This window comes from Oncorhynchus nerka, linkage group LG27 (assembly GCF_034236695.1).
Source record: "Oncorhynchus nerka isolate Pitt River linkage group LG27, Oner_Uvic_2.0, whole genome shotgun sequence".
Classification (NCBI taxonomy): Eukaryota; Metazoa; Chordata; class Actinopteri; order Salmoniformes; family Salmonidae; genus Oncorhynchus; species Oncorhynchus nerka.
The window spans coordinates 32,045,423-32,058,991 of record NC_088422.1 but is presented as its reverse complement, the minus strand read 5'-3'; the positions used below and the strand labels follow the sequence as shown (position 1 = coordinate 32,058,991).

General features: G+C 39.7%; 1 protein-coding gene across 2 annotated transcripts; it reads left to right on the top strand.

The window, feature by feature from the left end:
• Nucleotides 1-325: 325 nt before the first annotated feature.
• Nucleotides 326-11,995, top strand: ube2d4 (ubiquitin-conjugating enzyme E2D 4 (putative)). Of its 2 annotated transcripts, none has more exons than XM_029637842.2 (7): nucleotides 326-403; nucleotides 6,946-7,009; nucleotides 7,234-7,265; nucleotides 7,376-7,453; nucleotides 7,552-7,657; nucleotides 8,816-8,909; nucleotides 9,137-11,995. In XM_029637842.2, the coding sequence occupies exons 1-7, from the start codon at nucleotides 341-343 to the stop codon at nucleotides 9,180-9,182; spliced, it is 483 nt and encodes a 160-aa protein (XP_029493702.1). In that variant the 5' UTR covers nucleotides 326-340; the 3' UTR covers nucleotides 9,183-11,995. The 2 variants fall into 2 exon arrangements, with proteins under 2 accessions (XP_029493702.1, XP_029493703.1); XM_029637843.2 differs by lacking the exon at nucleotides 326-403 and adding an exon at nucleotides 410-624.
• Nucleotides 11,996-13,569: the final 1,574 nt, after the last annotated feature.

Here is a 13,569-nt window from a genome sequence, read left to right as displayed (position 1 = left end):
AAGTTTTTGTATGGAGGTCAATGAGTGTTTAATTTGGTTAACAAAACAATGAATAGCTTATTTGATCAAATAGACGTTTTGTAATGATTAGGTTGTAAAGAGTGTACCTATATAAGTATTTATCCCGCCAACCTTGAGAAAAAAACACTATATCGGCGTTGTGCCTGGTCGTCACTAGTTATTACAGCCACAAAGTCATAAAACCCGCATATTTCTACAATGTATCTTCTTAAAATGTGATTTTAAACATAAACCTAACCACACTGCTAACATTATGCTATCTGGGCCCTGTTATCCCTCTCGCTTCGCCTCTTCCTGTCTGGTTAGGGTCAGCTGTCCAATGCATTTCTCGTCTCGCGATATTCCGGAACTCCTCTCCAGCAGCAGTGGAAGGAGAGAGGGGGTGAGAACGTTCTTATATTATACCTCAGTGGATGAGAAAGCTAGCCAACCTTCTACCGTGGAAACTAGTTATATTCGAAAGATCCCACGATAGTTACATTATTTATATACACAAAGTAACTGGTTTGAAAAACATCGTAATTTAACCCACATTATCTGTGCCAGTGTATTAGAGAGACATATCTAATTAAACGAGCAATGGCGTTGAAAAGAATTCAAAAGGTGAGTGTTTGTTATTGTTTGCTTATTTCTTCCTGTCGTCCTGCGTTGCAACTAACGGAAACGTTAGTCAACTAAATAGTTATGCTTACAATCAGAAACGTTATAGTTCTCCACATTTCATGTAACACACACTTATTTGTGCTCCCCTTGAATACTTCGCATATAGACAAAGACGAGTAACCAATGGTGGCCCTTTGCAATTGACGCATTGCATGCTAGTGAGCTGTTAGCTAGCTAACGTTAGCTTAGCAGGACAGTATTATTTTTTTTTGCTAGTTAGCGGTCCTCCCATCTAGTTAACGTAAGATAATACAAAGGGGCCTGTACCAATTGCATTTGGTTGGGATACAAGTAATTTGACTACATTTTGCGTGTATTTGTTATTTTTTTAATCACTAGTTAGCTAGTAATTTATTTGTCAGACGAACCCGGTAAGAGTACAACTTGGGGCTAGGTTGCTAATGCTAGCTAGCGGTAGCTATCTTTTGCCATCTTTGCTCCATCATGAATGAGTGTGCTGGAAACTAATGCGCACGCGTGACATATGACAGCTGTTTGCAGGTTGCCAAATACTGAACCCCAATGTCAATGTTGCCATATATGGAATGGCAAATGGGGCACTGGGGCAAGCAAGTGTATTTATAACAGAATGGACAGCGTTTGCATAAATAGTTAACTAACTAGTGTACTGATTGCTGTACAACAATAACAGTGATGTCATTCCATATAAACTCAAATGGTACACTGCTAGTAAACACCATAACTGCTAACATATGTGACTTCGGTGAACAATTGAAACAGCAGTGGGCTGTTTTTATTTTGTTTGTATTCTCACTGTAATAAAAGTAATACCATTTGTAGGGTGTAACATTATCATCACTTCACATTATGGTACAGACTGGGCCTGTATAGTAATTGGTCATGTTAGCCTAAATTTCAAATTTGAGAAGAGGCTTTGAGAGTTAATTTGGCTGTTACATCTTTCACCCCCCCCCCCCCCAACTCAGTGCTCAACCAGACAACCGTTGTCAAACGATGTGGTGTAGCCTATTTCACAATATCTGAATAATTTTCCACATCAATTTCCTCAGTCAGTGTGTGACTGTGTCTGAATCAGGGTCGTATTCACTAGAAAACAAACAGAAGAGAACAGACTGAAACGGGTATGGACTACCAGTCCAATAATATGACCCAGTGAACTCAACCCAGATGTGACTACCTATGCCAAGTTTTTTCCAAGATATGCAGAATTGCAGAGACAACAGCAGCCTGTTTAGAAAAAATATACGGTACTTGTCAATAGTTTGGACAACTACTCATTCCAGGGTTTTTCTTTATTCTTACTATTTTCTACATTGTAGAATAATAGTGAAGACATCAAAACTATGAAATAACACATGGGAGAAAAAGTGTTAAACAAATAAAAAAATATCAATAAAATCATGTAGTAACAAAAAAAGTGTTAACTTCTTATGGCCAGTCCGCTGAAAAGGCAGCGCGCGAAATTCAAAAATATTTTTTAGAAATATGTAACTTTCACACATTAACAAGTGCAATACACCAAATGAAATAAACTTCTTGTTAATCTACCCATCGTGTCCGATTTCAAAAAGGCTTTACAGTGAAAGCACAACATATGATTGTTAGGTCAGAGCGAAGTCACAAAACACAGCCATTTTTCCAGCCAAAGGTAGGAGTCACGAAAAGCACAAATATAGATAAAATGAATCACTAACCTTTGATGATCTTCATCAGATGACACTCATAGGACATCATGTTACACAATACATGTATGTTTTGTTAGTAAAAGTGCATATTTCTATCCAAAAATCTCAGTTTACATTGGCGCGTTACGTTCAGTAATGTTTTGCTTCCAAAGCATCCAGTGATTTTTGCAGCGCCACATCAATTTCCAGAAATACTCATAATAAACATTGATAAAAGATACAAGTGTTATTCACAGAGTTAAAGATATTCTTCTCCTTAATGCAACCGCTGTGTCAGATTTTTTTTTTTACTTTACAGAAAAAGCACACCATGCAATAATCTGAGTACGGCGCTCAGACGACAAATCAAGCCAAAGAGATATCCGCCATGTTGGAGTCAACAGATGTCAGAAATAGCATTAAATATTAACTTACCTTTGATCTTCATCAGAATGCACTCCCAGGAATCCCAGTTCCACAATAAATGTTTGATTTGTTCGATAAAGTTAATAATTTATTTCCAAATTCCTCCTTGTTGTTTGCGCATTCCGCCCAGTAATCCATCTTCATGAGGTGCGAGCACTAGGTCAGAACAAAGTCCAAAAACGAAGTATAGAATCAAGCTTTAGGATGTTTTTAACATAAATCTTTAATAATGTTCCAACCGGAGAATTCCTTTGTCTGTAGAAAAGCAATGGAATGAGAGCTACCTCTCACATGACCGCGCGTCATGAGCTCGTGGCACTCTGCCAAACCACCGACTCAAAGAGCCCTCCTTTACAGTAGAAGCCTCAAACAAGTTTCTAAAGACAGTTGACATCTAGTGGAAGCCTTAGGAAGTGCAATTTGACCCCATATAGACTGTTTTCGATAGGCCAAAGCTTTGAAAAACGACAAACCTCAGATTTCCCACTTCCTGATTGTATTTTTCTCAGGTTTTCACCTGCCATATGAGTTCTGTTATACTCACAGACCTCATTCAAACAGTTTTAGAAACTTCAGAGTTTTCTATCCAAATCTACTAATAATATGCATATATTAGCCACTGGGACTGAATAGCAGGCAGTTTACGCTGGGCACGCTTTTCATCCAAACGTGAAAATGCCGCCCCCCCATCCCAAACAGGTTTTAAACAAATAAAAAATATATTTTATATTTGAGATTCTTCCAGGTACCCACCCTTTCCTTGATGACAGCTTTGCACACTCTTGGCATTCTCTCAACCACCTTCATGAGGTAGTCACCTGGAATGCATTTCAATTAACAGGTGTGCCTTGTTAATTTGTGGAATTTCTTTCCTTAATGTGTTTGAGCCAGTCAGTTGTGTTGTGACAAGGTAGGGGTGGTATACAGAAGATAGCCCTATTTGGTAAAATACCAAGTCCATATTATGGCAAGAACAGCTCAAATGAGCAAAGAGAAATGACAGTACATCATTACTTTAAGACATGAAGGTCAGTCAATCTGGAACATTTAAAGAACTTTGCATGTTTATTCAAGTGCAGTGGCAAAAACCATCAAGCACTATGATGAAACTGTCTCTCATGAGGACTGCCACAGGAAAGGAAGACCCATAGTTACCTCTGCTGCAGAGGATAAGTTCATTAGATTTACCAGCCTCAGAAATTGCAGCCCAAATAAATGCTTCAGAGTTCAAGTTAGACACATCAACGTCAACTGTTCAGAGGAGACTGTGTGAATCAGGCCTTCATGGTCATATTGCTGCAAAGAAACCACTACACTACATCCTTTGCACCCCAGTATCTCTACTTGCACGTACATCTTCTGCACATGTATCACTCCAGTGTTTAATTGTGAAATTGTAATTACTTCACCACTACAGCCTATTTATTGCCTTACCTCCCTAATCTTACCTCATTTGCACACACTGTATATAGATCTTTTCTATTGTGTTATTGACTGTTGGTTTGTGTAACTCTGTGTTGTTGTTTTTGTCGCACTGCTTTACATTATTTTGGCCGGGTTGCAGTTGTAAATGAGAACTTGTTCTCTACTGGCCTACCTGGTTAAATAAAGGTGAAATATAAAAAATAAACTACTAAAGGACACCAATAAGAATAGACTTGCTTGGGCCAAGAAACACGAGCAAATCAAATCACATTTTATTGGTCACATACACATGGTTAGCAGCTGTTAATGCGGGTGCAGCAAAATGCTTATGCTTCTAGTTCCGACAGTGCAGTAATATCTAACAAGTAATCTAACAATTTCACAACAGCTTCCTTATACACACAAATATAAAGGGATGAATATGTACATAATATATGGATGAGCGATGGCCATGCGACATAGGCAAGATGCAGTAGATGGTATAGAATATAGTATATACGTATGAGATGAGTAATCTAGGATATGTAAACATTATTGAAGTGGCGTTATTTAAAGTGACTAGTGATACCTTTATTAAATCAATTTATTAAAGTGGCCAGAGATGAGTCTATGTTGCAGCAGCCTCTATGTTAGTGATGGCTGTTTTACAGTCTGATGGCCTTGATATAATCTGTTTTTCAGTTTCTCGGTTCCAGCTTTGATGCACCTGTACTGACCTCGCCTTCTGGATGATAGCGGGGTGACTAGGCAGTGGCTCGGGTGGTTGTTGACCTTGATCTTTTTGACCTTCCTGTGACATCGAGTGCTGTAGGTGTCCTGGAGGGCAGGTAGTTTGCCCCGGTGATGCGTTGTGCAGACCACACTACCCTCTGGAGAGCCTTGCGGTTGAGGGCGGTGCAGTTGCCGTACCAGGCGGTGATGCAGCCCGACAGGATGCTCTTGATTGTGCATCTGTTGAAGTTTGAGTGTTTTAGGTGACAAGCCAAACTTGGGGCTGAGAACGCACCCTTGTGGGGCCCCGGTGTTGAGGATCTGCAGGGTGGAGTTGTTGTTTCCTACCTTCACCACCTGGAGGCGGCCCATCACAAAGTCCAGGATCCACTTGCACAGGGCGGGGTCGAAACCCGGGGTCTCAAGCTTAATGACACGTTTGGAGGGTACTATATGGTGTTAAATGCTGAGCTTTAGTCAATGAACAGCATTTTAACATAGGTATTCCTCTTGTCCAGTGTGATTGCGATTGCATTGTCTGTGGACCTATTGGGGTGGTAAGCAAATTTGGATTGGGCCTTAGGGTATCAGGTAGGGTGGGCGTGATATGATCCTTGACTAGTCTATCAAAGCACTTCATGATAACAGAAGTGAGTGCTACGGGGCAATAGTCATTTAGTAAAGTTACCATAGCTTTCTTGGGAACAGGAACAATGGTTGGCCACAGAGGTGCAGATTCAATACATGAGCAGCACAGCCAATGGGTGTGATGTGAGGGTAGGACTCTTCCGCTTTAGACCAAGCAGCCTTCATGTTCCTCCTGGATGATGTATTTGGGGAAAGAGTGGTAAGCAGCCTGAAACTCCTGAAACCAAAAGCAGTAGCCATTGCATGGATTGAGGGAGACAATGCCATCCTATCTGATGTTCAGACTCTGCTTGCAGATGTAAGAGAAGAAATCCATACGGCCCTGCCCACTTCACTGTTACTCCAAGCAGAGGAAACGGCAGTTCCGAAATACATCAAAAAGCGTGAAGACCTCTGCCTGAAGCCCATACACGCCTCCGCGTACATGTTGGATCCCAAGTATGCTGGCAAGAGCATCCTGTCTGGTGCAGAGATCAACAAGGCCTATGGTGTCATCACTACCGTGTCTCGCCTGAATGAGGGCAAGGTTCTTGGCAGTCTGGCGCCAACCCAGACAGGAAGATCACATCAGTGACTCAACCCACTCAAGTGACGCACCCCTCCCAGGGACAGTATGAAAGAGCCCCAGTAAGCCAGTGACTCAGCCCCTGTAATAGGTTAGAGGCAGTGGAAAGGGGAACCGGTCAGGCAGAGACAGCACAACAAAGCACGCAACAGGCTGACCAATACAAGGCTTGATAAATTGGTGGCCATCCGGGCAAATTTGAGGCTTTTTGAGCCTGACTGCGCCATCCTCAACAAGGTTGGAAAGTGACAGTGAAGATGAGGCCTCAGACTCTGGTGGACATTGAGGAGGTCCAGGGAGAAGACATGGAAGCCTGAGAGGAAGACAACCAAAGCTTTAGTTTCTATACTATAATTTTACAGATGTGTTGAAAACATTTTTGGGAGATGCGCTGGATCATTGGGGATCATTCAATATTCCCTTTCTTTTGTTCAGTGAAATCATCCCATGTGAAGAGTCAACTCAACTCAAAGTCCAATTCATAACTAAATAGTTTTTTTTTCTATTGGAAGGATTCAATCATTTGCAATTGTCTCCATATGATATGGTAAATGTATCCAATGCAAAAAAATCTACATTTAAATGGTATTAATTTGCATATATTTCTGTTAATTCCCATGTATTCCTGTTAAATCCCACAAAGTTTCCACCTCTGAATATTCCCCAAAATGTGCAACCCTAAACCCTAGAATGAGTATGTGTGTCCATACTTTGACTGGTACTGTATATCTGTAACATATGACACAGGTATATCCATGACAGAATTGTTTTCCTTATCTGCCACATCAGCTAGAAGTGGACTCAAAAATGTAATTGATCTATTATTGTTCATCTCTTTAGGAACTGACAGATTTGCAGAGGGATCCGCCTGCACAGTGCTCAGCGGGACCAGTTGGAGATGATTGTAAGTAACTATGGGATAAATCCTATATATTGATCACATTAAGGACATATTTGTCATGTTTTTAAAAACAGTCTGTGCCAGTCTGTTAGACATTCAGTAGTGTGAAATGCACACCTACACTATACATACATTTAGGTAACTTTTGAGTGGGACCCATGCAATGGGCTAGGCTATGACATTGCATTGTTCTGTATTAATTGTAACCCATTTGAAATTGTATTTAGTGTTTCACTGGCAGGCGACAATAATGGGTCCGGTATGTGATTTAATTTCCCTTTTCTCTTATTAACATATAGCTTAGCAACAATTAAGCTTTTACAGGTGTTCTTCTCCTTCTAAACATGTTTTTCTTCTCTTTTTTTTTAGAATGACAGTCCTTATCAGGGAGGGGTGTTCTTTTTGACTATACACTTCCCTACAGATTACCCCTTCAAACCACCAAAGGTGAGTTTTAAAAGCACATAAGATCTGTTTACATTAGGAAACAATTCATAGCGCTAGCAGTATGTGCTGGTTGATAAAATGTTTCAATTCAATTGCAGGTTGCGTTCACGACAAAGATCTACCACCCCAATATCAACAGTAATGGAAGCATTTGTCTGGATATATTGAGATCTCAATGGTCGCCTGCACTCACTGTATCAAAAGGTAAGCCCCTATGAATGTTTGTCTATAGTAGAGCTGGGATGATGAATAGAAAATTGATACCGATCAAACCAATTATTTCAGACATTTTACTGATATCGATCGTTATTGTGAAAATTCTGTCAATTTATCATGGACTTCTGTCCATATCGCCCAGCTCTAGTCTATAGGATCTGACATGAGGTTGGAATTAAATATTTCCAGGGATTACTTCAATATAACTTATTATGATGAGGGAAAATATATTTAAATATAATGCTTAGGACCTTTTCAAATGTTAGCATTGATTTAAGGACAGAGACAGCATATCTCTTCAAACATGCTTATTTTAGAACTGTAGGCTTACACATTTAGTTGGTTTGTTTACAAGGTTTACCATTCTAAGAAACAATTGTTTGACCTAGTCAATGTCTCTCCAGGTATTTAAGTTTTATTATTTGAATGTAAAGGATACACATGGTATACACCATCCAATAAAATGTTTACTTGCAGGTTCCTTCTCGACAATGCAACAATAAGAAATAATAAAAGATAAGAATACGAATATAAATATATATAAATATGGCTCAGTAGAATATCACTTTTTTTTTTGCATAAGTATAGTACAGGAAGGCACAATTTATAATCTAATATTTATATGTGTTTTGGGAAGGAGGTTTTGGAGGGCCAGTGTTTAAATTGTGCCATATTTAGTAATAATAATAAGTCTGGCAGCAGCAGTTGTGATGTGTGTATCATGAATGTACCGTACATGGGTGTGTGTGGTATAATGTACAAGACAATTAGTTCAAATTCAGCAATCCATTGTTATTTTCTACTTCAAATGGTTGTCAGAATAGTCAATATATTATTCTTAGACTTGAAGGGAAATCGTTATCATGTGCCACTTTGTCTCTCCGGTGAAGAGGTGGTCAGGTCAACACAACAGCTGTCATAGCAATATGGATGAAAGCTGTGTGTAGATGTATTAAAGGCTCTTAGTTCCACTAAAGAAAATGCATGGTTTAAAGGCCGTTACAGAAGCATTTGGCCTCCTTTTTGCATAATAAAATATTTAAAATAAACATTTTATTGACGTGTGTGTGTGTGGGGGTGTGCAGGGTGAGGGGTTTCAGATGTAGTTATTGAATTTTGATGATTTTCTTGTCAATTTTTTTGTAGTTCTCTTGTCAATCTGCTCTCTGCTTTGCGATCCGAACCCAGATGACCCTCTTGTACCAGAGATTGCGCACACCTACAAAGCTGACAGGGAAAAGTGAGTGTGCCATAGTGTTTGATTCCTTTGTTTTGAAACTCCAGCATACTGGTATTCCTGAATAGGGCCTACACCTCAAACAGTTAAATGTATCTTTTAATGCCAACATTTTGGTCAAATGACCTTCATTTGATACCAATGTTTGTCAACCCTGGTGAAGGTCTAGAATACCAGTGTGCTAGTTCTGTTTTTCAGGTATAGCGCAAACCTTCCATTTTGTTTTACAGGTACAACAGACTAGCAAGAGAATGGACACAGAAGTATGCAATGTGAGAATGCCTGTGAAATGAAAACACTAAAAGAAGAAACACATGTTTAATATTAACACAAGGCAAACGAACAAGAGGGGAAACATAACTACACACTCTGGTTGGAGAAGGAAGCGATAAAATAAGGGACAGTGCAACCTGGCTGCTAAGTGCCGAGCTGCTGCCATGTGCCATTCTTCATGACTTGTATGGATCAGCTGAGCAAGGCCTAAGGGACTCCTGAAAGCACTCCCTTATGGAATACTGGAACCTCCCCATAGTCCAGACCACACCCTGACTTTAACTATTACTACTTCTATTGTGACTATTATTATCAGTGTTACTATTCATATTCTTATGATCACTTGTTATTATAATGATATCATTGTGTTATTCTACTGAATGCTGAAACCTTGGGTTTTGAATTTGGAGGGGACTAGTTAGCAGCTTGGTTCGCACTCCTTTCAAAGGTACTTTCTTTGCCCCTCTGAATGTCTTGTATTACTGTATGTTTATGTATTCCGTGGCCTTGCTGTATTATTGTAACAACCTCCTCTCAGACGTTAGAAGTGCAATTGAGTTGGAGTGCTCAGCACATAAAGGTGCATGGCTATATGCAGCAGCGTGGCTCACTAAGACCCTGGAGATGGTTCTACCCAAACTCTCACACCCGGACATAATGTGAGACGATTCAGACAGTCATTCTGTATCCCCCTGAGCCAATTAATTTTATCCGTCAATGTATTTGGAAATGTCCCAAATGCAGTGACAGGTGGTCCTTGGAGAGCCTGGGGAGAGGTGCTATCAAGGTGAGCTGCCCTGGGTTGGACTGGCATCTGTGCTCATGGGCAAGAGACCAGGGAGAAAGTTCTGGAACCTCCACCACGTTTCTCACCTGTGTCGTCTATGTCCCTGCTTCTTGTCCTAGATCCATCCAGGGCTAGCATCTTACTTCATAAAATCCTACTGTAAGGTAGCACTTAAACCCTGGTAAAGCTCATCTATTGAGTTTAACTACTCCCAGCCATACAGTTGAGTACACGCATAGCGTAACAGAATGTAAACTTGTGAGATTGGGATGGTTCATGAGGCTGGCGTTAGTGCAACCCTGTAAATACAGTAGCTCAGGTATATATTGAACTCACCTGTCTGAAAGGGCACTGTAGTGACCTGTGATGTGATGAAAATGACCAGATCTGTGTTGCACACTGACATGCTGCTTTAATCCAGAAGTTGTCTTTGGAGACTTTATCTGACATGGGTCATTCATTAGCTTTCCCTACTCAACTTCTCACCGTTATCACAGATTGTTTTACTGTACAACACAATGATGTGAATGTTTTCAAACAGTTTTTGTTCATACATGCTATTGCTTTGAATATGCCATTGGTTAAAACTGGAACTAATTTTTAATTTAGATGGGAGCTTGAAAGTACGTTCTTTAATGACAACTGTTGCAGATCTATGAATGAACATGTTTTTTTGTTTTTTTTGTTCAAGTGAGTAACTTAAACATCTTTTGTTTATTGTGAAGTTTCATTAGGTGTTTCACATGTTTCCCATGCCTTTTACATCTTAACATGAGCTGTAACCTGGGTCATGCCAGCTGCATATTTGTTTTAGCACATGTCTTGAGATTTTGTTCTTATCATTGGAACTTTACTTTCTCTTTATTTTTAGAGGGTCCACAATAGTGCACATAGGCAATACATTTGTAACCTAGTATTCTGCAAGCTTGATTGTAGTTTTTTTTGTCACTAAAATGACCACCGTTGTGATGAATCTTGCATTAGTAATATCACATTTGAAGTAAACATAATCCAGTGGAGGTGCTGGACTAGTTAGACTGCATCTGTCTTGAGCTATAAATTGTCTGTTGCCATGGAAAGGGAATAAAAAGTATGGGGGGGGGATATGAGAAATTTGGTCATCGAAACGCTTAATGGATTTAGTGAAAGATCATTTAGGTTGATTGGGGTGGAAAAGAGGTTGTACACTAGTCTACACTATACTGTAGCCTGGTTTGATTTAGGAGCCCGATGCATACTGTCATTATGAATTACATTTAGAATTGGTCATGAGGCTATGATTTTGACACACTGCTTTTTCACAATTGTTCTACAATTTAGCAGCAACGAATTGAATATCCACTGACTACAGTCAATCATCTGGCAGTCAAACAATTTCTTAAAAAGACTGAGGCAGTGAATAATGCCACTGGACAAAACTTCTCTTCAGCTTGCTTGATTTTGCGCCATATATTGCTTTGTTTGGTTATTTAGTTTTGTAATCTGTCTTCCAGTTGTCCGTTTTGTATGCAGTCAGCCTCAATCCATCAAATGCTTATTTCAGGTTTGATCCAAAGAGATACAAACTGAATGATCTCATTGGTCCAATGGGTTCTCAATGGAGGTCATGATAGGCAGCTTGGCATGCTTTGCACTCTGGAGAACATTTTCACAACCATTTGTCAGATATCAGGGATTTCTTTACATTTCATTTGCCTGACACCTCTGACAAAATCTTAGCCTTAACCATCATTTTGTGTATAGATACTGTAAATTGCTATCAGGGCTAGTTTCCCTTAAAGGGAAATCAATTTCATTTTATCACTAGAGACTTGCAATTAATATGTAAATGGGACAACTAATTTTTTTAATGTACAGCCTTGCTAACTTGAAATTCAGGACCAGCCTTCATAAATAAATGCATCTCAATTTTATAGGTATGTCATTAAGACTTCCCATCCCCATAACAAATTATCTCCCCTTGCATACACATGACAGAAAATAACAATTGGGTTGTCAATTAAAAAAAATAAAACTCCTTTTTGTTTTATGTTTCTGAAATTAATTCCATACTCATTTCTTGACTCATCTAAAACTATAGTAAAATATACATTACCTCATCTGTGTAGTTTTCAGTGTATATTTTTTTTTATCCATGTCTGGTCTGATGGGCTGTTATCAGGGTTTTATCAACTTTGTGGTTGCCTATACTGTGCAGACAAGATGGTTAAGAAAGAGTATGGCCAAAGAGACAACCAGCTGAAGGCCATGTTGAATTGTCAATTTTTTGTCAAAGTCAGTGGATTTCACGAAACACAAACAGTATGAAGACTTAGAAAATGTGCTTTGTGTTCTATGGAAAACAATGAATGATGTAGAACTGACCTTCCATGGAGTTGCATTTTCCAGAGAATGCAGAGTTGATTATGCCTTTTTTACGATGCCTATAATTTAACACATTTGCCACTAGAAATGTGTTAAACATCCACTGAATTAGTTAGCAAGTTTACTAGATACCTACAGTAGTTGTTCATTTAGCTAACCATACCATCAGTCCTTTCTTTCCATTATGAAAATCAAATTCAACAATGTGAATCTTTTCAATATGACTTTCTTTCAAAACCATGTAATTCTACCGCGCAAATATACCATGCATTATAGGGAAAGAATGCACTCTAGCATGCCATTCAAGCCAATCAGAAACAAGTATTCAACAATGCCGTGGTATTAAGTTAATTGAGCTAGCTGACCTGTGGCATGGCAGCAGCAGGCGATACTGAGTTTCCAGAAGTCCCACTCAAGAGATAGAATTCATGTTGTAGGAACGAGTGAGAAGGATGGCGAGAAGAAGCAAGACAGGAAAAACGGCACGAGGTGCGAACCCAAACCAACTGATAGACAAGCTAAGTACGTTCTCCTTGCTGAGACAAGTGCAGGATAGAACTGAATGCTCTGAGCAGTCGATGGATAGTGATCTTGAAATTGATCCTGACAAAAGTGAGGAGAAAATCTCACCCCAATGATCAGGAAAATGCCAGAGAGGACTCTGACCCAGTGGGAGTAAGATTCATGGAGAAAGTGGATCCATCCCTTTTGGCCGATCTGTTAGTTGTATCAGGCTGGGTAAAGAAGGAGTTGGGTTCTGTCAATTCAGTCAAAGTATCCAGAGATGGATTTGTGTAGAGTTTTTGCGTATCTGCTGCTCAGTTTGAGAGGACGCTGCATGTTTTGAGACTCGGGATGAAAGTGGTGTTATGCTTTGAGAGCCTGTCTGTTCTTTTAAGTTTTGATGCAGTGTTTTGATGTGCTTGCTGGATAAAGTCATGGTAGGGTATATAACATTGGAGGCTGCTGGGAGGACGGCTCATAATAATGTCTGGAATGGAGTCAATGGAATGGTATCAAACACATGGAAACCTCATCTTTGACGTGTTTGATACCATTCCATTGACTCCATTCCAGACCTTATGAGCCATCCTCCCCTCAGCAGCCTCCACTGTATTTAAGTTATCCCGTGAGAGCTTTTGTTCCAAACCCACCATGGTGTTTCATGTGCCGAGTTCGTAGTTATGTTGCAGCAGTATGTAGGAGGGAGATTGCGAGGTGTGAGAAGTGTGTTGTTTT

What these genes read in the sequence shown, in the direction of transcription:
- ube2d4 (XM_029637842.2), top strand. Translation starts at nt 341, where the DNA reads ATGCATTTCTCGTCTCGCGATATTCCGGAACTCCTCTCCAGCAGCAGT. An exon ending in ACCCCTTCAAACCACCAAAG is followed by an intron (nt 7,454 to 7,551) that starts GTGAGTTTTAAA and finishes ATTCAATTGCAG; the next exon opens with GTTGCGTTCACGACAAAGAT. An exon ending in TGCACTCACTGTATCAAAAG is followed by an intron (nt 7,658 to 8,815) that starts GTAAGCCCCTAT and finishes ATTTTTTTGTAG; the next exon opens with TTCTCTTGTCAATCTGCTCT.